At 35.3% G+C, this 27,168-nt stretch overlaps 1 protein-coding gene across 1 annotated transcript in view; it reads left to right on the top strand.

The window, feature by feature from the left end:
• The window catches only part of LOC150096143 (WD repeat and coiled-coil-containing protein-like), a 169,475-nt gene that overhangs the window by 9,074 nt on the left and 133,233 nt on the right, over positions 1 to 27,168 (top strand). Inside the window, exons 2-3 of the mRNA XM_090409347.1 lie at positions 4,889 to 5,024; positions 22,793 to 22,974. Of these exons, the coding sequence (XP_090265473.1) occupies positions 4,889 to 5,024; positions 22,793 to 22,974 (318 nt within the window). The remainder of the gene's footprint in view (positions 1 to 4,888; positions 5,025 to 22,792; positions 22,975 to 27,168) is intronic.

Below are 27,168 nucleotides of genomic sequence, written 5' to 3' on the forward strand. Positions count from 1 at the left end.
TTTCTATCATATCCCCTCTTTTCCTATCCACTAAATGTGCTGCAACCCATAAAACTTCAGTCTAATCATCAAAGGTAGCACTACACAGACTGGCCATCATTTTGGTCAGTCACCTCTTTCATTCTGCATCCCTCAAGAAACCCACGCAATCAGAATCTGTGCACAATAGGCCATATTAAAGTTTTATAAAGGGATAATAACTTCTTTATAATGAAGTGACATTAAATTCAAGATGCAAAGAAATGATATTCTTGTTTGATCCTTTATCCAAGTGTAAGCAAAGTTTATGCATGAAGTTCTTCATGACTAGGCTACTTGTATATATAGGCTAGTGACTTCACATTGATTGCCTTAATATCCCATAATGCAAAGCATATCCTTTCAGGTGTGTATAATGCTATGCATTATTATGGGAAGGGCCATTACCCAGACTGGTTTCAACTTTTATTGAGGTACTGTTAAGGTGTGCGTGGCAGGGGGTGCTGCCTCTTTCCCAAAACTCTGAATAATGTACAGTATTAAATCTCACTGATTGACCCAAAAGGATCACTCCTAAACTCATCAAATTCTTGTTGGTGGCTCTGCTCACTGATAGGCAAACTCTTGCCACCATTCAGAGCCACTTGATTCTCCAGAATCAAGCCCAAAGACAAACATTATTAAAAATATACATCATAGTATCATGTATATCCCTTGAAGAATACATATCAGGAAATTCATGATACCCTGCTGGTCATCCTTCTTGCCAGTGCTTTCTATTGCTCATGAGCTTGCTGACCACCTTTCTCCTTGTAACATTTTCTTTTATTGCATTTTCTGATTAATGATCCTATTGATCCACTTAATTTTCACATGATTTATCTTTCTGACTCTGATTGTATATTATAATACTATATCCCTCAATTAGTCTTTGACCATTTCCCTTGCATAGTTAAAACCTTTTCTTGCAGTTTATTATGTGATGCACTCCCCAAGATGCATCCTAAGTTTTTCATAATCACCAACTTTGCATTTTACATATACCTTTCTTTAACTGTTTGTAAAAAATAAATAAACAAAATTAAATTATTTTGTTAAAGAAAATAAATAAATAAGATAAATCTGTAAGAAAATATTAAAATTATAGAAAAAAAAACCTTAGTCTCCACCCCTAATGTATTATAGGTTTGCAAACTTTTATGGGTTGGAGTCACAAAAAAGTAAATAAAGAATTGAAAATGGTTGGCCGAGTGGTTAGCATATCTGCTCTCCAGCCAAAAGGCTGCGGGTTCGAATCCTGCCGTGGGCATGGATGTTTGCGATTGTCTATGAAAATACTAGTGGTGGTGGTTGGTAGATGATGAAGGTGGTTGCAGTGGGTGGATTGGTGGAGACAGAGAGTTGTAGAGTAGATGCCCTCCCTTGATGAGTCTTTGGACTCCTCAAGGAGTCCAAAGACTCATCAAGGGAGTCCAGAGGAGGTGATTGAACTCAATTTGGTGATTGAACTCAATTTGGACTCAATCACCTCCAGAGGAGGTGATTGAGTCCAAAGACTCAATCACCTCCTCTGGAGGTGTTACGTAATAATAATTATAAAATTCCACATGTTGAGCATCATTACAACTTAAGACCGTATGATCCCCTCTTTCCTATTAGAAGCAAATTGGCTACCTCAGTTATAGATGCATCTTATTCTATCACTAATTCCAGTCTTTTTAAACCATGTCACCTGCTTACATGCTGTTTCATCAGGTAATTGTTTCTTAGTATACCTGCAAAATTTTTATTTCTTTCTTGCCTTATGTTCAATGTCTAATAGGTGAATACTTCCTAATAATTACTTGTCCTTTTTTCATTGAGCTAACTTATTCTCATGACAGCATCTGCATCTTGTTTTACATCTTTAAGCCTGTAGTGGTAATAACTGATTGTATGTTTTGTTCTCTTGGCTTCTCTCTCTCTCTCTCTCCCACCAGATAGCCTGAAATTTGTCTTCCTGTTGAACTTTTGATCCTGTTATTACTTCTCTTGTCCTATAATCTATGCACAAAAAAAAACAGTATTCATTATGCTATATTCCTTTATCATCCTCCATCAACTTTTTTTTTGTCCAATTTACTATAGGTTGTTCAACTTATATTATACTGGTTCTACACAAAGACAGAAAAGTGAGGAAAAAGAAGCTTGTTAACTTGGATTTAAAAACCCATAGATTGTGCTCTTCAGGTAGTAAGAGGAAAAACAATTCAGTTCTTCTATTATTTCCAAAAGACAGCAGTAGTAGAAAGAAGGAATGATTGAATGAAAAGGAAGAAGAATTTGTTTTGTGTGTTTGAAGTAAAACTGTGAATTGGGTGTTGAATAGCTACTGCTGTGTACAGATTCAGAAGAGCATGGAAGAATCATTGATACCAATTGTAATGAATAGTTCACACAGACATATTCATAGAAAATGCAAGCAGCAGAAACTAAAGATTTTTGAAAGGAAATAAAGTGAATTGGTTGAGATGTGGTCATTAATCAACTTAATCAGTATCTTCTGTACTGAGTCAAGTATTTTTAGGAAGCTGAATTTTTCCTTAATCAACTTCTCTAACACCTTAACCATCTCCTGTGATTTGGAAATAATTGCTACCTCAGTCTCAGAATCTTCTTCATGTAATGTAAAGGAACTATTTTCCCTTCTTTCCACTCTCTTAGTACCATCCAGATCTGGGACTTAAATAAGCAATCTGGCAAAAGGCACTGCCATTTCCGTAGCACATTCTTGTAATGCACAAACTGATAATCTAATTCCATAGGTGTATTCACATCAAGTATCTGTAATATTATTTCCTGGTGTTTGTCTATCTCCCCCCCCCCCCACAAACCCTATTCACCTACATAGAGTTCATCTATTTTTCTCTGTTTACTGCAGTATCGCCACTCCACCTTTGCAAAATGGTCATTCAATAATGCAGTTGATTTGCCTCCTTCAGTCACCTCCCTACTGTTGGCATTCTTCAGAATTATTCTACCATCATCAATCTTTCTATTTCTTGTTTCATACTTAAAAAAACTCTTTGGGATTGCCTTTGGCATGCATATCTAATTTCCTCTTATACTTTGATATTTCCACTTTTACCATATTGGTCACGCTTCTTGCCCATGCTTTGTACTGTTTTGTGTGTGCGTGTGTTTGCTGATCACCTGTCTCTTGAAGTTCCCTTTACAGACTTTTTTCCACCCAGTTCTAGATTATTGATACTACTTATCAATTTAATTCATACTTGATTTATCCTCCCACCTCTAGATATGCAGCCTGCTACTAGCTTCTTTCAAATATCTGCACTATGAACATCCAAACCTTGAAGCTTTGGATGTTCATTTTCTAAGTGGGCTCCTGAATGTCACAATTACCAGTTGTGTAATTCCACATATACCCCTTCTTAACTGAAAATTCCACATGTTTAGCCACTTCCCAGGTCAAGACCACATGGTCACTCTTACCAGGCAACAATCTGGTTACTTCGTTTATCCAACTTAGCTTTCACTTTATTATTAATTAACGTCAGTAAGTTACTGAGACATAACTCACAAATCCATGCTGCATCTCGCATACAATATCCCATTCCTGAATTTTTCCGTTAACCAACTTCTCCAATACCTTGACCACCACTTCTGAGATTCTGATGGGTCAATAATTTGCTACCAACTCTCAAGCCCCTGGTATCTTCCTTCATATGCTGCTTTATGTAATTATTTCTTAGTAACTGCATCAATTTCATTTCCTTGCTTCCATGTGTCCTTTCCTTCCAATCTGTGTTCTCATAGTTGTAGTCTCACATAATAATTACACACTCTCCACTTATTGAATTTATTTGCTGATACATACCATCCACATCCTTTACATCTCCTGACCTATACTAGCAACCAGTTATATATGTTGTCCTGTTTCTGTCCAATACACTGCTTTCACTGAACTTTTGTTGAATTCTCTAGCTACAATTCATCTGCTATTATCAGCAATACCCCCCACACGCATCCTTTTCTTCTATCCTCCCTGAAAATACATCTCTCACATTCTTTCCCATGTCTCACTAATGCCACTGACACTGTTACTCAATGCCAGCAACTTCTCCCTTGTTCCAAGTGCTTCTGGAATTAATGTACATAAAGTGCAACAGATCCCTAGGTCCACAGCCACCTGTACATTTTATATTAATTATCCATTCTGATCTGGAATGGATGCTTGGATGTTGATTTTCACTCATGCTGATGTTTAGTGGAACAAAACAGTCATCTAAAGCTAATAATTAGCTAATTTTTTTTATTTAGCTGATTAGATTATTAAGCCAATGTTTCACTTTGGTCATCAAGGCATCTTCATGAGCATGAAGAGACATATTGAGTAGGAAAGCAAACAGACTGATTGTAAAGGGCAGGTTTCTAGCATCTCTCTCTGTGTGCATTGATGGACATTGTTGAAGGTTTCAAAATGAATGCTGGTCTCCCTGATTTTTGGCAGTGTGATGCAGCCAAATTTGTTTAAGTTTGGAGAATATTGTAATGCTATGATGGATTCCAAAAATATTCTCTCTGATTTATCCTCCACACTCACTGATTCGCTTGACCCATCTAGTTCTGATTTTACACTTCCAGTATCACTCCATTCAGGAGTACTTTTTCTGCACTCTTCACCAAATCCATTCAAGTGCTGAATAGAATAAGCAGATTTCAGTTATAGTTTTAATGATATTTAAATAGCTATGAACATGTTGTGATATGAATTATTGCTTTTATTTTTATAAAACTTTTTATAAACAACTTTTAATATTAATATATTAATATAATATTAATTAATATTATATTAATATTTTAATAATTCTTTATAAAAACTTGTTTAAACTTTATGATTTATTTTTAGGTTTGAATCGGGTATGGGGTTTGCTATGGACAGATGGTTATTCTGTATACATTACTTCTGCCTCAACTATATATGAAAAACACCTTTCTCCTAACAGTACAATTTTCTCCTCGAGCATACTTTTAGAAAAATATAGGTTTGTATTATATATTAATAACAGAATGCTTGTATTTGTTAAACAAAAACAGTTGTTTTTGGATAATTATTATTTTGGATAATTGTTTTTGGATAATTATTATTATAATATTATTGATTGATAATTTTATTGATAATTGGAGGTATATACTGTTGCACACAAAGCTCATCAAACTGTGCTTTAAACTCATTAAACTCAACGTGTCTGCATTCACCACATTGTCAGGTATTGCATTCCACTCACAACCACTCTTGTTATACTCTCATCTCCCATTCTATGAAAAATTTCTTCCAGATTAATCCAAACTCCTCCAATTCAAAAGGCTTTGTAAATTGCATTCCCTTAATCTATCTTCATACCACTTTAGTCGGTCTTCTCTGGGCCCATTCTAACATAGCCTTATCACTATGAAAACCAGGGGGACTAAATCTCTAAACAGTAATCCATGAAGGAGATTTTGGTTCTATTGTGTAAGGCTCTGATTAGACCACATATGGACTGTTTTGCACAGAATTTTCACCTGGTTTTCAAAAGGATGAAGAGATGTTGGAGAAGGTCCAGAGGAGATTGTCCAAAATAGTTTATGATCTCTGGAATGTTGAATATAAAGAAAGGTTGAATGCATTTGCAGAGTCTAGTGGATTTCGGGAATTAGAAGGTTCAGGCCTTGCTTCTTATGCCATCCACACTAGACACAGAGTTCACTGGAATCAAACAAAGTTGTTGAACTATGTGAAGCCCTATGCCACCATCCTACTCTTAATCGGACAGACTGTATGCCTATCTCTAAGTTTTGGGAAGTAATTGCAATTAATTATTTATAATTTTTTTTATAAATAATTACATAACTATACCTGTTTCCCTGCAACTTTAATAGTACTTCCTCTTACTCACTCAGCAGTGCACCTGAGGTATGTGGAAGTATGCATATGCTGTATTACTCATTCTTGTGTTCATGTTTTAAATGTTGTAGCCAATTCTTCTACTGCTTTTTCCTGAATGATGCTCATGTTACATTGAACAAAATATATAGGTGTATTTAATAAATTCCAGCTTCCCTTACATGTGTAAAACCGTTATTTAAAAAATAGTATTATGTATGTCTACCACACATGTCTCCATTAAATGACTGGTAATATTTCTTCCTGTCAACCTTCACCTCACACCATACCGACCCAAAACCATTGTCACTATTTCCCTCTTGCATATCTATATGGACATAATTCCCCTACTTTCATCAATAACATCCCTTCCCCCCTTCCTTCTTGTCCTTTCTATTCTTGCAGAAGACATTATACCCTTCCATTTGTATTCCTGTTAGGATATCAACCTCCTCCAACCATGTTTCACTTATTCTAACAGTTTTTGGGTGAAAAAACTCAATCAGTGAAAGAGTTTCATCTCTCTTATTTCTGATGCTCCTGGCATTCATAAATAAACACATCAGTTCACTTTTAGGTTAGCAACCAGTCCTACCCATACCAACTATTGGTTGTGATTTCCCCACCAAACCAGCCCATGTGCAGTCACCTTTATCACCACTTATCCCTTATATTTCCTCAAAGCCAACTACTCCCGTTACATCCTAGGCCAGTGGTTCTTAACCAGTGGTCCCCGGAACACTTGTTTTCCACGAACTGGTTACAAATGTTCCGTGATGAAAGATGTCACATGACATAGTTCTAAGTGTAACTGGCTACTCTTATCCTAACAACTAAAGATTGATATGCATGTTGACTTCTAAACCAACAGAATAATCCAGCATGTTGTGAAATAGTAAACGTTATGTTTGGCGACGAAGCAAAAAAGGAAATTATGAAAATTCCTTATTTGGATGATACAATTAAAAATAAAATTAAAGATACCTCAGATGATATTGAGAAAACAGTTACCAATAAACTTTCTAACAACATTTCGCTTTAAAAAATGACGGATCCACTGATATTAGCGGTAAAGCTCATATACTAGGATTCGTTCATTTCATTAATGAAAAAGAAATAATGAATCAATTTCTATGCTGCAGAGAACTTAAATAGCGTTAATACAAGTATCCAATGGAAAAATGAAAATATTTTGACATCCACTGATAGATTGTCAGGTTTTCAGAAAAAAGTATCTCTCTGGAAAGCATATCAAAAAAAAAAAATGCACTTGATATGTTTCCTTCGCTCCATAATTGAGGGAATTATTTCCATTATAACAGAACATTTAACAATACTGGAAGAAAAGATTTCAAGTTACTTTTCTTCCTTAAATACACACAATTATGACTGGATACAAAATCCATTTGTCACAGTTAATACATTGAATTGTGAATTTTCGTTACAAGAAGAACAACAATTAGTTACCTTGTCAACGGATCGTACTCTAAAAATTAAATTCTCTGAAATAACTCTTGAGGAATTTTGGATTTTTATCCAAGTCGAATACTCAGCTCTCTCCACATGGGCACTGAAAATTTTGTTACAGTTTTCAATATCATATTTGTGTGAGCTCGGTTTCTCAATAACCAATATAAAAACTGAAAATCGTGAAAGGCTTACTAATATAGACAAAGAGGTGAGGGTTGCTATATCACATATTAGACCTGATATTGCTGAAATCTGCAAAAGCCGACAAGCTTTTGGTGTTCCCCAAATTTTATAATTCAAAAGTGTTCCGTGACTTTGAAAAGGTTAAGAACCACTGTCCTAGGCTAGTGTTTATCAAACTTCAGATATCTGCATACCCCTTCTTAAATTTTCATTATTACCAAGTACCCCCTTATCAAATAATAAATAAACGAAGTATATTTCATTCATTGTAAATGTCTATTTTATTTGAATTTATATGTAAGCGATATGGAGTTTGAGTTGAAATGCTAATTCTCTTCAACCGAATTCCATAATATGTGAAACACATTCACTATATAGGTATTATTTCTTAGTTTTAACACTTTCACAACGGAGTTTTGTTTGAGTCTATACAGCAGTTTCTGTTGGAGAGGAGATGTGATTCATTAGTTAGTGTGCCATTTTTATCTCAGTTGTCTCTAATTGCACTATTTGTTGAGAAATATAATGATTCCATGCATTAATGATGCATAGTCGAAAATTGCCACGTACCCCCTGACGACCATTCACGTACCCCCCCCCCCCCCGGGGTACGTGTACCACACTTTGAGAAACACTCTCCTAGGCCATTCCATTCCTATGATGATTATCCCCATACATACATTCACTACTACTTTCAACATCTACTCTCCTTGTGTTGTACCTCCCTTTCCCCCTTTCATTCCCATTCTCTCTTCATTTCTCACGTTACTATTTCCATATTAACAAGCACTTCAATCTCATCCTTTCCACTCTCTTGATCTTTTGCTTAACTTCTTATTTCCTCTGATCTCTTGTTCACTAACTGCACTTCCTTGTAGCAACAGTTTCTTTAGTTGCCTCACACCAAAGCCATTCAAATGTAATTCATCACTTTTGTACAAATCCACCCTTATATGTATTCAACATTTACAAATTGCATTTCCTTCTCCTTGCACAACTCTGGCAGCCTACTACTCATGATTCTTGCTCTCCATCTCAAATCAACATTTTCATACCTGGTAATCCTCTGACAACTTTTCTGACCACACTATGTTTCACTTGACTCAGTCACCTCCTATATTCTCCTTATTTCCAGCCACAAGGAGAATATAAGTAACAACCACTAACTCTCTTGCTCATTTACTTCTCATATTCAAAACATTAATGATTAATGAAATACAAGGATAGAATGTCAGTAGTGCATGGGAAGTGGTCAGAGATTGTTTTGAGAGAAGCAGTCAGACTGCATACCCAAGGTCAGGAGGATAAACCAAGTGGAGATTAAGTGGATGAGTAGAAATGTAAAGCAAGAGCTACAAAAAAAGAAAACACTGTGGAGGGAATAGAAAGAAAAATGTTATCTGCATACTCATGAGCAGTACAAAGTGCAAATAAGAAGGGTGACTAGTATGGTAAGAAAGGACAAATCAGATTATGAGAGAAAATTAGCTAAGCAGGCAAAAGATAATGATTTTTTTAAATATGCAGCGAATAAGAGGGAAAATGATTATGGTAGGATGACTTTAATCAATGTTAATGGTAGAAAGATGACAAAGGCAAAAGAAATAGTTGAATTACTCAGTGATCATTTTACGAAGATGTATCATCCAGGTGGAGATTTTGCAATTGTTGATGTGTCAGAGATACATATCAGAATTGAAGTGGATGAACAGGTGTTCAGCATAGTGAAAAATACCAAAGTGAATACAGCAGTGGGACTGAATGGCATACCTATGTGCTACCTGATTGTGCAAGAGAATTGGCATTGCCTCTGATGAAGTTGTTCAATTTAAGTTTCGGCTCTGGCAGGGTTCCAGGGGAGCGGAAAGAGTGTAAGATAATTCCATTGCATAAAGGTGCCTTTAAGACAGAGGTGGCAAACTATTGAACCAATAAATATATACAAGAGTGATTGTTAAAGTATTGGAAAAGTTGGTTAAAGGTAAAATCGAACACTGAGTGAATAGGGTGCAATACTCTATAGTGGGTAGCATAGCTTTGTAAAGGATAGATCTTGTCTTAGTAATTTATTCACATTTTATAATAAAGTGAAATCAGAATTTGATAAAAGAAATGGTTACATGTGATATTATTGGACTTTGCAAAGGCATTGGACAGAATACCACATTGAAAACTATTACAAAAGTCGAAACAAATGGAAATGGATGTGAAGCTAGTAGCATGGAGAGGGGAAGGAGCATGACTGACAGACAGACATCAGAGAGTAGTATATGTTGGAGTGGAATCTAGGAGAATGAGGGTAACTAGCAGAGTACCTCAGGGTTTTTACTAAGGCCACTACTCTTTTTTATATCAATGATATCGGGAAAGATTTAAGGGAAGATATTCAGTTGTTCTGATGATGCAAAACTAAGGAGAGCAATAGTTGATAAAGATGATGTAGATATTCTGCAGGATGATTTAAATAAATTGGCACTGTGGACAAAGAGTAATGATTGTCAATTTAATGTTGCAAAATGTAAGGTTATGCTGTTGTTGAAAAGGTTACATGCAGGATATTATGTTGATGGTACTGGATTGCAGGAAATTGATGAGGCTAGGGACTTAGGGATAACGGTGGACAGAGAGTTGAAGTTCAGTAGGACATATTGCAGAAGTTGGTAAAATAGTTCAAAGGATTACTTGGATGTTGAAAAACATTCTAACACTCTAAGAAGTAAAGATAGGGAAGTTATTATTTCTATTTATAAAACTATGCTTTGGCCACATCTTGATGATAAAGGGATTTTTATAAAATTGATGCAAAGGAAATTTTTCAATAGATGAGAGATAGTCAGAGCTCTAGGAATCATCTGTGGAAGTTGTGTAAGAGTGTAGGTAGTAAGAGCATGTGGACTAGATTTTTTGCATGGGAGTGGTGACTGAGTGGAATGGATTGCTAGAATTAGTTGTGGATTCCATGACAGTGAATGAGTTTAAGGAGAGATATAGGTTTTGTGTGTAAAATATTTAGCTGTGATAAAATATGAGTCTCCCATGACAAGTCTCCAGACTCTATGGAGATACCATATAATAATTATTATTATCTTGCTCACTCTCCTTCTTGGAAAGCAAATCTTGTGAATTCTTTCATTAACCACACCTTTAATAATGGAATCTCTATACATCGCTATTCTCAAATTCATTTGTCACCTCTTTTTCTCTACTTTCTTTCATTCTATCTTCTCGCATTCTTTATTCCTTTCCACCAAACATCTAATATCACATGTTAGATGTTTGGTGGAAAGTACGTTTCACTGTACCTCATTTCATTTGTCTTTCAGAACAGCTCAATCTGTAAATCTTGCATTCCAGTAATTTCACTCTCCATCGCTCCCACAATCTCATTTTGCTTCCTTCCTTCTGTTTCCTTATTCCTATCGTCTTATCTTATTATGACATTTCCTGTTTTAATCTCGAGCTGTGATTTTTTTCTTAGTGTCTCTGAATTTCAGTTTGTGTAATAGCTTGCATCATTTTTAGTGCAAGGACTATGAAAGTCAGTTTGACCAAATATTTACTCGCTGCATGTGTCCTACCATTATAGTTTAGATTTTCACAGACAGATTGCCAGCAATCCTTTTGTTCTATATTCGCATGGACTTGGATGATGTAAAGTATTGGATGGTGAGATTGGACTTCGGGTTGGAAGTTCCAGTTAATAGTGTAAATTTGTTATATGGGTAAACAGAATTTTCTCCCTGTGAAATCTTTTTGTTAAAAAAAAGTTCTATACGACTTTGATACCTTCCTTAATGAGAGTTGAGTCCAATTATATACTTACTGCCTTTGTAGTTAATTCATCATTATATGGGCACCTCCACAGAGGCCACAGACTCATCATAGGAGGCCCATTAACATTTGGTCGAGCACTATCTATTATTCACACAGTATCTGTCATACTTCACTTTGAATTCATTCACATCTGATTCCAGCCATCCATTCCGATCCTTCACCATACCTCTAAGCAAAAAATCTAGTCCTCATGTCCTTGCTGCTTAAGCTGCTATTCAGTTTCCAAGGATGATCCGTAGCTCTCCTCAGTGCAGAATATCCTTTCTATCAATCCTATAAAACTCTTTAGCTTTGATGTTTATAATATCCTCCATTTCCTCTCCTCTTTTTTGCACATCAGCAAATTTCTGTAACCCACAAATCTTTCTCATCTGTTGTCATATGCAGTATTCCAAAATCCTGCCTTCATCTAAGTCTGGATCTTCTCCACCACTTCCACATCCCCAAGAAACCCATATGATAGATCTGTGCACATTGGTCCAGATATTGGGGGGCCATATCAGAACCTTATAAAGAGATTATAATAACATCTGTCCTTGTTAGTAGTGTGTTTTTCAGTTACCAGATAATGCTATGAGCTGTTATAGGCATTTTTGCAATAATGTCAGTCTATTAAAATCATCCTGATCTCTACATCATCATTAACTGTTGCTCTACCAAGTTTTGCATAGTAAACATTTTCTCTCTTCACTGTTTTCCCATATCATTAAATGTACTAATTAAATAGCAGTCTTCCGAGTGCACAATCCTATGGCATGCTAATGGTCATGCCTTCTCGTTCACTCTACACCATAAACTGCTCTCTGATGTCTATCAATAAACACTTGTTTATTCAGATTGCCGGCTTCACATCCATCTCAGTTTGTTCTGTGTGATATTCTGTCAAATCCCTTTGTGCTGTCCAGCAGTATTATTGTGTAACTGCTTTCTTCTATCCAACTCAACAGTTTCTTTATTATAAAGTAAATTACTGGGGCATGACCATTCCTTCACAAAACCATCCTATTGCTATCTACCTCTTACTGAATTTGGTCCTTAACAAACTTCTCTAGTACATTGACCACCATTCCTGAGATGCTGATTTGCTGCTTCGGTCTTGGAACCTCTTTTATGCCAAATTGAAATTGTTGGTTAAAAAAATACTAAATCAAAATTTGTTTTTTTTTCTAAACTTCAATTTAATTATATGAAAATATAGAATATTTTAGAAAGACTAGACTAGACTGCACGTTACAAAGCAACACACAGTCTGTATTTAAGTTGTAAGTCATCAGTTAGAATTGTAGGAAACACTTGAGATGGTTTGATAGTAAAATCAGGTATAAGTCAAAGGTGCGCATTATTCCCCCATGCTTATTCATCATCTATATGGATTCCATTATGAAAAGAATTACCATTATATGGGCTTTTTCATTTGAAGGTGAGTTAGCTGATCTCATATGGAGGTAGCAGGTTTTTTCCCTCCCAGAAACTTAGGTTTTTCATCCTGCTTACAGACAAATTGGCCTTCAGAACACATGCAATTTACAAACAAAAAAAAATGCTGTTAATGGTGATGATGGACGGTAGATGGCGTTGATGGTGGTAGTAGTAATATTGTAGTAGGAGAATTAAGTAGTAGTGGAGAGGGTGAGATGTATTTAGTGAGGCAGAGTAGAGTGCCCCCCCACGACGACTCCCTGGAGGTGTAACGTAATAATAATAATAAAATGGAGATCCTGTATGTGTGCTTGGAGCAGACCAAATTGGATGTAAGAGACTTCATCTGGCAGCATTTATAACCATAATTAATAAGCTGCCAGGCAGGAGTGAAATAGGTGTCCATTTGTTTCAGTATATTTGAATATATTACAACACAAGTTGTCAGAGTTGCCAGTTTTCACTAGGAGAGAACTGTACCTTTCAAGACGTATTTGGTACCTATTACCATTGATGAGATCCTTAGATACATTTTCTAAATTTGTTCTATGTTCAGAAAAGTTTTGTGAAAGAGGTTAAACAAATACCAATAAATCTCTGATGATTTATACATTTGTACCATGATATTCCAGTACCGTGCAGTTTCCTGATGATATTACACAGTAGATTGTAGTAAGCAGGAATAACATCTGCTATTGGACCTCTGTGATTATTGTACTGAAGATGTGTTGATACTAATGCTTTCCAGATAACTTAGAGTATTTACCAGGTACTTAAATTTTAAATGGGCAGGGCAAAACTTCCCTCAGCTGTGGACAAAAACAAGATATCTTTATCTATCTCCTGTCTTTGAAAATTCCAAGAGTAGTTTAGGAATTTTTTATAGATGTTTTAATGTTAACAGTGTACAGTATTGAGGGCAGAATTATGGCTTTCAAAGCTGTAGCTCTCTTATTGAAGGATATGTAGGTCACATTCTCCACAGTGTGAGAGATTCCTAACTTTCACAAATGACATGATATGTTTGTAGCATGTTTTCTGTGACAGGTATTTTCTATGATTTTTATGGGCCTTCTACCAGTGGCCCAAATGGCAGGTGTGTGGTATCAAATGATCTGAATGTTCTTAGTGTAGCTTTTTCATTATTCATGCATAAACTATTAATGTTACTAAATTCTTCTCATAGTTTGAAGAAACTATGTGCAGAGTCCATAGTCCTTAATTGTCCATAGTCCATATCGCATTCATGAATCTTTTGTACCAAGGGTTTTACTGCCAAAGGATAGAGCCCAGGACTTAGAGGACATCCGTGTATAATTCTCTGTGCACTGGAATGGAATCAGACAGGAATCTGTTGACTGAAGCATTTGTTATTGTTACTCTTTTGTAAATTTTGATTATGACATCAGTACGTATTACATGACATGATTTGCTGAAGGTGCTCATGTTATAAACTGTCAAATACTTTCTTTAAACCTACTGTCATTAGTGTACATGGAAACTGTTGCTGATTTACTAGATTCATTATATCTTTAATAAGGAATAAGTTGAAGCCAGTTGTTCATCTTGGAGCATCATAGATTTGCATACTTTGAATCAGTTCTTTTAAATGGGTCTTAATTCTAGTGTTGATGAACTCCATACAAATTTAAAAATTAAAGATGCCAAGAAATTATATTCTTGGTTTAATCGTTTACCCAAGTGTAAGCAAGTAAAAATTTGCACGTGAAGTCACATCGTGACTGGGCTACTTATATATAGAGGCTAATGACTTCATGTCAATTGCCTTAGTATCCCATAATGCAGTTATGCATTATGGGAAGGGCTCCATAATGTTTCAACACAGTTTCAACCTTTATTGAGGTCTCATCAGTGGGAGCCAGACGACCCAGAAGTGATACCAAGGTTGAAGTAATTCAGAAGTCAATTAGTCAAAAGGTGTCACACCTTATTACTAAAAGACTCTGGATTAGAGAAAGATCTTTGAAAGTTTTTTCACTTGGTTATATTATAAATTAAAGATTCCAAGAAATTATATTCTTGGTTTAATCTTTTATCCAAGTGTAAGCAACTAGTAACCAGTCATGATGTTACTGTGAAGTAACATCATGACTGGGCTGCTTGTATATAGAGGCTAATGACTTTGCATTAATTGCCTTAGTATCCCATAATGCAAAGCACATATCCTTACGAAAATGTATAATGTTATGCATTATTGGAAGGACCACTACCCAAACCAATTTTGACCTTTAACGAGATCTCATCAGTTGGAGCCAGACCCAGAAGTGATACCGAGGTTGAAGTAATCAGTATACATTAAAAATTAGATGAGAAGAAACTGACAATCCACTCACCAGAAATATAGAAACCATAAGATAGCAGCTTGGAAAGAAAGTCATGATGCCAGACTTAATCATATGCCTTCGAAATATCAAGAGTGATTACATTGATATTCTCCAAATCTTTTCATGGCCTCTGTCCAAAGGTAGGTAAGATTAGCTGAGAATGGCAGAATCCATATTGGTAGGATCACTAATTTACTAATGAGTCTCTAGTTAGTGAAAAAGCTGATTGATGATGATCTTCGCCATTGCTTTTGAGAATATTGAGGTAGGGCAGTGAGGCTGTAGTTTGATGGCTAACTTTTATTTTCCATTTTAGGAACAGGTTGGATAAAAGCTTGTGAAGGTGATACAAAATGAGGTTAGTTCTGTAATACAAGCGCTTACAACACCTGGAGGGATATCTATGTGACTCCTACACGCAAAGGGTTGTAAACCTATAATACATTAGTACCATGGCTGCTTAAGGATTTTTTAAAATTTTTTTTTTATTAATTTTATATATAGTTTGTTTTTTTATTTATTTTTTATATAATCCAGAAGCAGTACTCCAGAGACCAAACATTGAACTTTTTCAAATGAGAGGCTTGAGATTTTCAGTTAAGCCACTGAGTGCATGCTGCTTTTTTTTTTAGCTTGGACTGCTTTTGTATATTTGTTGGAAAACCAAAGTATAGATAATTAAACATGCACATGTGTTCCACAGTAAAAATTAATATTTATTTTACAAATATTTCATCATACATATCGTGAGACATCATATTTGTAAAGTGAACATTTTAACTGTGGTATACATGTGAATGTTTAATTATGGAAACTCCACAGGTCTTGCTATGCAAGAAAGCATAGATAAGGGTTGGAGCTTTTGACTGAAATGGGAAATACATGCACTTATCCCAGAAAGAATAATTTCAATTATTCAGAGCAAGTGCTTGAATCAGGAGAGTAGAAGCAATAATCAGACCATGTAAAAGAGGCATTGCAATCCTTAAGGGCATCTCCATTGGCTCCCAATAGGACTGAGATTAGATCAAGAAGAGGATCTGCAGAAAAACAAACATCAGCAAGATTATGATCAATGTTGCTAAGAAGAAAGCTAACATCAGTGTATTTGGAGGGAGAAGTTAAGAAAAGGTAGGGCGTTGGGAGGATGATGATCTAAGCTATCTCTTAAGCTTTTCATAATCACTGGTTTGTAGTTTCAATCTATCCTTTACCCACAGAAGTTTTTCATATGACTGGCTACCTTGTAGGTGATTGCTTCGCTGTGTCACTCTTGCCATCCAGAGGAAAATTTGGCACTCCACTCACCATCACAACCTCTAGTGATTTGAGGCAATCTAGACTTCATCCTCATGTGCCTCTGTTACATACTGTATAAATATATATATATAAAAATTATTTTAAATGACTGATACCGAGAGATAAAGAGATGACATGGTTTATTTAAAAAGATATACTAGTTTACTAGTTTCATTGAATGGATCAACTTCTTCAGGTATCACAATCAAAGAAATATACAAAAAATAACAGACTTAAAAATTGCATTAACAGTACTAGTTCCAAAAAAAGTAGTACATTTTGAAAACAGTAATGCAAGCTTGAGTTCCAAATAAAAGCTGACTATGTGTGCATCAGAAAGATTGAAACTTAGGACGTTATTGATGTGAAGAATCTAATGCAATTTCTCTGGACTCGACAATCTTTCAAGTTCATCATGGATATTAGAAGTTTGTGTCCAGTCCACAATGTGTTGGCGGCCTTCATCTGAGTTAATGGAGAAAAGAATGTGGCTAGAGAGAGCGCTGGCTCTAGTCCTGTTGTAGGAAATATCTCTACGGTGTTCTTCCAGACTAAGAAGGATGGATTTAGCAGTTTGGCTGTAGTATGACTTTCCACAATCACATAAGATCTTGTAGACTCCTGGAAACTGAGTGGGAAGATGTTTTTCTTTAGGTTTACTACGTATGGATCGAAGTTTTGGGAGCATAGTGAAGCAAGTTCTGAAGTTAAATTTCTTGAGAATTTTAGCTAGTTTTGGTGAAAGAGAGCTGATTTAAGGCAAAGAAATAAAGGCTCTGGAGGAGGAGGGATCTTCAGAAGCAGTTCAGTGACAGAGAGAAAGAAATTTTTCAATCTTATTAGGAGAGAAACCATTATTGATAAAAGTCTTTTTTAAGAAAAAGGAGTTCATTTTCAATTTCTGTTTCTTCTGTTAGTAAAGATTTGGGCCGGTGTGCTAAGGTAGAAATATATCAAATTTTTGCGGAGGGTAGTGATGGGAAGAAGCATGAAGGTATCTGTCAGTATGAGTAGGTTTTCTGTAGAACAAACAAATTTGTTCTTCTTAAGAACAAATTATCCAAAAAATTCTTTGCTTTACTCCCCCATTGCATAAAGTCAGGATACTTCAAATATGACAATAAGATCTACTTACAAAACTCAGGTTTAGCCATGGGCAGCCCACTCTCTCCAATTCTCGCAGATATATTTCTTAACGATTTTGAAGAAAAAGCTATTAACTCCTTCCCCCTTAAACCAAAATTTTGGTATCGTTATATAGACGATATATTCCTCATCTGGGAAGATGGTGTCAACAACCTTAATTTATTTTTGGACCACCTAAACAAGTTTCATGAAAAAATCTCTTTTACCTTAGAACTGGAATCCAATGACTACCTCTCCTTTCTAGATCTGAAGCTTATCAGATATTCTGAAAGTATTAAAATCTCAATTTTTAGAAAACCTACTCATACTGATAGATACCTTCATGCTTCTTCCCATCACTACTCTCTTGCAAAAATTTGGTATTATTTCTACTTTAGCACACCGGGCAAATCTTTACTAACAGAAGAAACAGAAATTGAAAATGAACTCCTTTTTCTTAAAAAGACTTTTATCAATAATGGTTTCTCTCAACCAACAACAGGACTAGAGCCAGTGCTCTCTCTAGCCACATTCTTTTCTCTGTTATCTCAGATGAAGGCCGCCAACACATTGTGGACTGGACACAAACTTCTAATATCCATGTGTGCTATGATGAACTTGAAAGAAAGATTGTCAAGTCCAGAGAAATTGCATTATGTTCTTCGCATATCAATAACTCCCTAAGTTTCAATTTTTCTGACACACACACACACACACACACACACACACACACACACACACACACACACACACACACACACACACACACACACACACACACATTGCCTCTGTTCAATACTGGCACACTTGTGACAGCACGTAGTCAACTTTTATTTGGAACTCAAACTTGCATTACTGTTTTCAAAATGTACTACTGTTTTTTTGGACTAGTACTGTTAATGCAATTTTTAAGTCTGTTATTTTTTGTATATTTCTTTGATTGTGATACCTGAGAAGTTGATCCAGTTAACGAAACTAGTAAACTAGTAGTATCTTTTTAAATAAACCATGTCATCTCTTTATCTCTCAGTATGAGTCAGTTAAAATAATTTATAATATTTTCTACCAAGTAAAAATGAATGTTCAGAATATATATATATATATATATATTTGCCTCTCAAGAACTCATGTCTACACCATTCCTCATTCCAACCTATATTACCATAATTGTAATCATCCATAATCAGGGCCTTGAAAACTGCTCATCTGCTCATCCTTGATGTGTAAAAAAATCAGAAGAGGAGTTTCTGTTCTTTTTATGTTTACCTTACTTATTGCATCTATTAGTGAATGCTGGTTTATCACTAATTTTTTCATAATGAAACATGACCAATAAAAGGTTAGGATTATGCATGCACTCCTTTAATTTTAGAGAGCAACGGATATGCAGTAGACAGGGTTAAGTTGCTTATTTCTTACTGGGTGATGAATACAGCATACAAAATTTTAACCTTAATAGTAGAATTAAAACTTGGAAAGTTGTAAAAGAAGTATTCCAGATTTTTTTATTTTGTAAATATTTCTTTATATTGATTCTAACCTAAATGCTTTTTGATTGTTTTCTGAGTTACTGCTGCTGTCATGTGATATCACTATCCCTCTTTATTCAGCAGTGTTTTAGAGTCATTTGAATTCAAACCCCTCCTAATATGTATAGACCTAATAGTTTCAATTTATTGAGAGCTTTTATGATTCTGAATGTTTTTACATTAGTTTATAATTGCAGAGAAGAAATTGTTTGATTTTTATCTCATAAAAGTGATCATATGTCATTAATAAAAAATAAAATGGTCTTGTATTACTTATATGTGACTATTAAATTATTTAAGGAATTTGCAATATATACTGGAATATTAATTAAAAGAAACTTTAATGAATACTTCAGCAATGTCGCATTGCCATCTTCATGGGAACATACAAATATGACACATGCATGCAGGAACTACAAAAAACAAATGCGGCAGAAGATAACAAACTACTCTTGTTCCTAAAGTCCTAATGGTGCCCCCTAGCGGGCTGTATTGAGTTGTCTTGGCCGCGGCTGATGTTCTCATGATGTAAGTCTCCCAAATTTGGGGCAGTCTCATGCACCCAAATTTGTTGAGGTTTGGAACGTTTTTTAGAGCTGAGGCTGATTCTATGAATAGTCTTTCGTACTTGAACTTGCTGCAGTGTATTACTTTGACTTTCTTCCAACGTATTCTGTGGTGGGCATCCAGAGCATGGTCTGCAAGCCCTTAGTGGCTGTACTGGTGAAACCGGATATAGTCCATGTGTTCTGAAACCCTGATATTCGTTGTCCTGCCTGTTTGGCCAAAGTAGGACAGTTTACAGCTGCAAGGGACCTCGTATATCCCAGGTAGATCCAGGGGAAGTGGTTGGTCTTTGGTAGAGCAGATAAGGGATGCCAACTTTTTATGTGGTTTGTAACAAGAAGTCGGGTCATATTTTTTAAGGATTTTGGTTATTTTTTCTGAGGTGTCCCGGATGTAGGGAATGGTGATAGATTTAGTGTAATCTTTATTGTGAAGGGGGGAGAAGGGGTGTTGTGGTTTACTGGTTTTAATATTTTTTGGATTTTTGGGGGTTGTAGCCATTGACTAAGAAAGTATTAAGGATATGGTTTGGTTCCGTAGTTAGGGCATTGTCATCTAAGAAGATTAATTTTGCCCTGTTATATAGTGTTTTAATAACCCAATATTGTTGTGAGGGGGGTTGGTGGGGGTTGCTGGTTAATATATCTGCCTGTATGGGTGGGTTTTTAATAAACAGAGAAAACCAAGGATCCATCAGGCTGCCTAGTGATTAGAGTGTCTAGGAAAGGGAGGCTGTTGTTGTCCTCTTTTTCTAAGGTGAACAGGATTCTGGGGTGTTGGTTGTTTAAATGTGTTAGGAAGGAGTGGAGTGTATCTGAGCCATGTGGCCAAATAGCGAACACATCATCCATGTAACGAAGCCAAATAGCGAGTTTTTGTGGGGCAGAGTTTAAGGCTTTCTCTTCAAAAGTCTCCATAAAGAAGTTGGCCAAGGATGGGGAAAGTGGTGAACCCATGGCTGTCCCCTCTATCTGTTTGTAGAATTTTCCTTGCCAAACGAAATAGCTTGAGTTCATTGTGAACTGAAATAGGGCTGAGATATTGGGAGGAAATTTGGCTTAGATGAGCTCTAAGGTTTCCTTGAGTGGGACATTTGTGAATAGGGAGGAGACATCAAAACTGATCATTATGTCAGTATGTTGGAGTGAGAGGTTTTCTATACTGGCTTTGAAGTGGGCTAAGTTTTTTTATGTGTGATGGTATGTTGCCAGTATAGTGTGTGAGTGCTTTGGCTAAATGTTTGGCTAATTTATATGTGGGGGAAATCAATGTCATCCACTATGGGACGTAATGGCACATTTAGTTTATGTATTTTTGGAAGTCCATATAAACGGGAGGGGGGAACTAGAGTTAAACGGTTTTAGTTCGTTGGTAACTTCCAGGCCAAGAAGTGACCTTCTTAAGGTCACTTCTTGGCCTGGAATAATAATATTCTTAATAAGCCTTTGGAGTGTTCTAATTTGAGAGCTGATAGGATTATATTCAATAGGGAGGTAGGTAGCCCGATTCTAGGGGGCGCCATTAGGACTTCAGGAAAAAGAGAAAAAAGAGTAGTTTCTTATCTTCTGCTTAATTTGCTTTTTTGTAGTTCCTGCATGCACGTGTCATATTTGTATGTTCCCATGAAGATGGCAATGTGACATTGCCGAAATATAGGAAATATTCGTTAAAGTTTCTTTTAATTAATATTTTAGTATACGTTGCAAATTCCTTAAATAATTTGATAGGCATGTGTTACAAATGTATGAGCCTTTCTACAAGAATTACTTATAAAATAGATGACTTTTTTCTTAAAATAAATACACTAATATATAAGGATACTGTTAATATATTATTATTATTATTATTAACATCTGACCTCCATGCATTCAGAAACTTATCATGGGAGGTACACACTATCACACACAAATCTCATCCAACCATGCATTAAACTGATTCAGTGTGTCTACATTCACATCACACTCAGGCAATGCATTCCACTCATCAACCAATCTCCATGTAAAGAACCTTCTCCTCATTTCTCTGTTCACATACTCCTTATACAGTTTCTAGGGATGGCCTATAGTTCTATCCCTGTTTCCCATTCTATAAAAAATCTCTTCCATGTCAACTTGATAACAACCCCTCTAGTTTATATGTCTCTCAATCATATCTTTCCCTCCTCCTCCTATTCGCAAGGTTTTGCAGTTCACATTCTCTCAATCTGCCCTCATATTCCACATTCCAGAGACCACTGATCACCTTTGTGAATTTTCTCTGGACCCTTTCTAACATAGCCTCATCACCATGAAAATCCAGTGACCAAATCTGTGCACAATAATCCATATGAGGATTGATCAAGGCCTTACGCAGTGGCATCATAACTACTTCATTTCTGCATGTCAGGTCTCTGCATCATTGCCATTATCTGATACAACATCCTCACAATTTGTGCAATGTAGCCCTCGAACATCAGGTCCTTGTCCACCACCACCACTCCCAGATCTCTCATTTCCTTTACCTCCTTTAAAGTGTCTCCACCAAGTGCGTACTTTGCAGACCATCACTGCTTACCAAATTTCAAAACCTTATGCTTTACAACATTGAATTGCAGTTCCACTTATCTGCCCAGTTAATCCCATCCAATATCATTAATATACAAATTGAAATCATCAAAAACACTCTCTCTGTTTTTACCATTTCTATTCTCACCAAATATATCACATCCTTCTATTTTTATTCCCATCAGAATATCATCTTCTTTCAACCATGTTTCACTTATTCCCACAATTTTCAGGCAAATCACTCATCCACTACATCAATTTCATCTTATTTTTTATATTACTGACATTCATAAATAAGCATTTCAGTTTGCTTGTAGGCCTGCATCTGATCCTACTCATTCTACCTCTTGTGATTTCTCCATATCTGCTCCTGCTGTTCATTTTTGGATTTGTTTGAGGTTTTGTGATGAAGCAAAGTTATAGTGCTTAATTATAGGTGTCTCTTATATATCCAGGATTTTACATTAATGAAGCACCCTAAACAAGTTTACTTTACATTCACACACAGTGCATGCAAAGTTTTTTTTCTTCCAGATTTTTAAACCTTTTTTTTTCTCTTTCTCTCTCTTCCAGATTGGTATATCATATTCATTGGAATAATACAGAGCAGTTTCCTCATTATATTGTTGTGGTGCATTCACAAGAAACTGGTATTATGATGAGTATATGGAAAATATTGGAGAAACAGTCACAGCTTAATTTTGTCCATATACATGAAGAAAAGATTAGCAGTGACAATAATCCAAATGGAATAGGTAATTTAATGTAAATTTATCTTGTAATTTTTTTTTTAATTTGAAGTATTTTATATCTTTCATATAAGTTAACTTGCTTTATTTACCTCCTGTAATTATGCTACCAGATTATTTTAAATACTAGACACACATGCCTATTGCAGGTTGTTTGATTATTTTACGAGCTAGTTATACATGCTGATATTCAATTAAAATTCAACTCAACACATTTATTACATGATTTTGTCAAAAAAAAAAAAATCATAATTTGCAAAAGTTGTGATTTTTTTCTTTGATATAGTGTATGGTCATTGAAATGTCTAACAATTTAAAATACATCACCTATTGTTTGACTCTCTTAGGACCAAACTGTCACAAAATATATACTTGAGAGATTACAGTACAATGCATCTACTCATATGGTATATGCATTTAAAAAGAAAATATTTTTTGTATGATATGTCTGAGAAAGTGGCCATTATACATCCAACTTTGAGAATAATAGTGTAGTTCTGACTTGGAAGCTCGCTAGGTATATGGGAACTCTAGTCAAGGCAGTAATTACAAGTAAGTAAAAACATATCTTAATTACAATGTCTTGATATGAGAAAAGATGGAGTAGAGCATGAAAACAATTTAAAGAATGGAGGGAATACTTTTTTGCCGAATCACATCAGAGTTAAATAAATTAATAAAAAAAAATAAAGCAAGAGCTACATAAAATAAAATGTTTTTAAAGGAAGAAGGTATCAAGAAAGAATATGAAGGCCAAGATCAGTATAAAGTGCATGCTAGGTGAGTGACAGCCGTGGAAAGAAGCAAAGTTCAACAAAAAGAAGTTAGCTGAAATGACAAGGAAATCTGGCAACCCTAATAAATTAATAAATTCTCCTTTTACGGTTTAGTAAGGAATCCATTACTGTATGCTCTATGTTCCTCCCAATTTCAACCTCACCATAAATAACAAACATGAAAAGTCAAGTAGAGAGGAATCGATTACATGCAGGTAAAGGCAAACCTCCCAATGTTCATTTCTGTCTCTAGTCTGCAATGCACTCTAACTTTTCTTAACAGAAACTCAAATTTCAGCTCCTTCAAATCAACATTCAGTCAAATCAAAGACAGTACTTTTCCCAATGATACTCTCTTTGGTTCTGTTTGTCTCAGAGATAACATTTGTGCATGTGTTTGTTTTGATATACCATGTAGAGAATTTTCATTTTAGATTCTATTGTTTTTGAAAAGCGAGATCTAATACTGTCTGATCCTGGTGATTTTGCATATTACTGTATCAGAATCACACCATCTTTAAGCTTGGGATGTCTGAGCACTGCATGGTTTGTCAAATGATTGGAAGGAATGAAGTGTAGTATCATTAGTAAAGTTGTAGGTAGAATAAGTAGTAATTGAGAGTTGGTCATTTATGTGTAGGAGAAAGAAGATAAGTTATAGAACAGAGCCCTGAGGTACTCCTACACTGATAGTGAAGCTTGAAGAAGCAGAGAGAGAGAGAGAGAGATCAACCATAGCATGCAGTGAATGATCAGAGAGAGAGAGAGCTTGCTATCTATTTACAGTGGGTGGCAGGTAGATCAGTTGATGCAGTTTAAACTACAGGTTCTGATGTCAGACAATGAAATGCTCCAGAAATTGACTTTACTGGGAAAAGATTAACTGGTAGACCTCTAGATAATGGAGAAGTTGACTGTTGATAACTTTTATCCATATTTTTCAGAGGATTAATTTGATGGTGATTGGTTTGTAGTTTTGATGGTAGATTTTTATCTCCCTTTTTTTTGGAATAGGTTGGATATACAGAGATTCCGGTTAATTGGGTCCCATTGGGAATAGCAGAATTTGGTCCAGTTGAGCAGCTTTCCCAATTAAACGAAGTTGCATATCAAGAGCTTAAATGGTGTATGTACATAAGACAAAATACTTGTGTAGTAAAATTACTGATTTAAAGATAAACTAAACAGTTGCTTTAATTAAAGTAAAATATTTGCTATAAAATTATTTGATTTATATAATTATTAAACACATGCAGTTCTTAGTAGTTATGTAACATTGTAGGAATTGATTGATTGTAGCTTTTTTTTTTTTTGATTGATTGACTGTAATTAAACAAAATCAGCACATGCATTTAGTGCAGATATAATATTGCCATGCCATATGAAACAGAGTTGTCATAATCCAGAAATAAAAAATTTCTGGTGTCCAGGGAAGTCACTCATTCAAGCTGGAGCATGTCATCCTCATCACTTTCTCTTTCTTTTTTTCCTAATGTTCTCTGATGTTTTGCTTCAGTTTCCTCCTCAAAGTCTTTATTTTCATTATAGTATTGAAGAAAGTTTAATAGATGCAAATGGTTCATAGCTTATGATGTGGTTTATATTTAATGGGATGTCATTTTCACTATTGGCCAGATTCGACGTATCCATGATTGAATGCTTAAAACCACAGGGGAAAAACAGTCTTGAATGGTCTTGTTCATTATTCCTCGCTAACTATTGGCCATAAAGTGTGTCCTGCTTTTAAAAGATTAACTTTTGTACTGACCTTAGTAATCGCCAAGAACCTGTAAAATTTTTCTTGATTTCCATTGTAATTCCATGTTGCAACTCATAAGCAAATTCTTAAAAAAATTCAGATATCATCCACACATTTTTGTTTACATGGTACCGAACTGGTAAAATCTCTATACTAATCCCTTTAAGGCATTAAGTCCTGGCTCTTTTCCCAATAACTAACAGCTTTTGTTTACTAGTTATGTATTTGAACAGTATAACACTTACACAATGTATTGGTTTCACTGATCCAAACAGTGTAGCATGTTTATAACACAGAAAAACCATCAGATGTGGCACAATGAAATAGTTCTGTTTCATCAGTACTGCAGGTGTCATCGGCACTAAATTTTTGAATCAATATTACATATTTTTTTCTAATACTGCATATGGGAGAGATTACTGGCTGGCCCAATTAAATGACATTATATTCTAAATAAATAAAACAAATTCTTGTTATATTCTCATTTTGTTTTAGTTCTTCCAGACTTGTCCCAATAAAATGGCAGCCCTGATTAATCAGTGGACCAATTAATCGGGCAGTTATTATTATTATGTTACACCTTCAAGGAGTCTAAAGACTCGTTGAGGGAGGGCACCTACTCTAGAACTATCCGTTTCCACCACTTAATCCACCAACTACAGCAAACCGTTACTACCATCATCACCTACACCAGCATTTCCCAGATTTTTCCTACAACTGAACACTTCGCAAATCCTGAAATTTTCATGGAACACCTTTGGTTATTTTGTAATGTATTAATAATTAATTATGGCATAATCATAAAGAGTATTGAGAATAAAGAGTATTCTTATGATTATGGCATAATCATAAGAATTAGTACACTTATGTATACCGTATGACATGTTGACAAATATAAAATTACATTTAAATTAGTTATCAATCATCGGACTAATGAAATCTTATAGCATATTGTAGTTTCTTCAGGCCAACATCATTAAATTAATTTGTGCTGATTTACATTGGCATATCCCATTCTGATCACCAAAAATTTATAATATTATTATAAGTACTTAGGAGTGAATGTAGACTTTTTCTCCTGTGTGCTGGTAGTTTTCCCTTCCTTTTGTACATCCTGGAGATCATTTTGTAGGCTGGAGGTGGATGAATCACTATCTGTTCCATCACAAACACCTTCAATAAGATATTTCTTAACACGAAAATTAAACAAAGTCCCTTGTCTCTTATTCATATTAAAATTTAAATCTGTAGGCCTATTTTAAAAAATCACGGCACTACGGTTTCAAAACAAGCACTTTCACCCTACAATATGAACTTGTGAAGAAAGTATTCTGTATTACTACACCAGCGTTTCCCAGATTTTTCCTACAACGGAACACTTCACAAATCCTGAAATTTTCAACGAACACCTTTGGTTAGATTTGAGAACTGGATACAGACTACCTTGATCTTCAATTTCAGTGGAAAAATTTTCTTTATACTTCCTTGCTGATTGGTCACTAACATTTGCAACACAGATGTTATTTCATTCAGTTTTGAGAACAGAGGATACGCCACCCATTGTTGATTGTTGTAATCGGCTTGCCGGCAATTTTTATCACTGGTCATAAACAGCGGTATTCCCTTTCCCTAATGTTGAAAGATTTCGATATGTGAAAATTAATG

This window comes from Typopeltis vanoorti, chromosome 19 (assembly GCF_054136105.1).
Source record: "Typopeltis vanoorti isolate ZY-2024b chromosome 19, IOZ_Tvanoo_1.0, whole genome shotgun sequence".
In the NCBI taxonomy this organism is placed as follows: domain Eukaryota; kingdom Metazoa; phylum Arthropoda; class Arachnida; order Uropygi; family Thelyphonidae; genus Typopeltis; species Typopeltis vanoorti.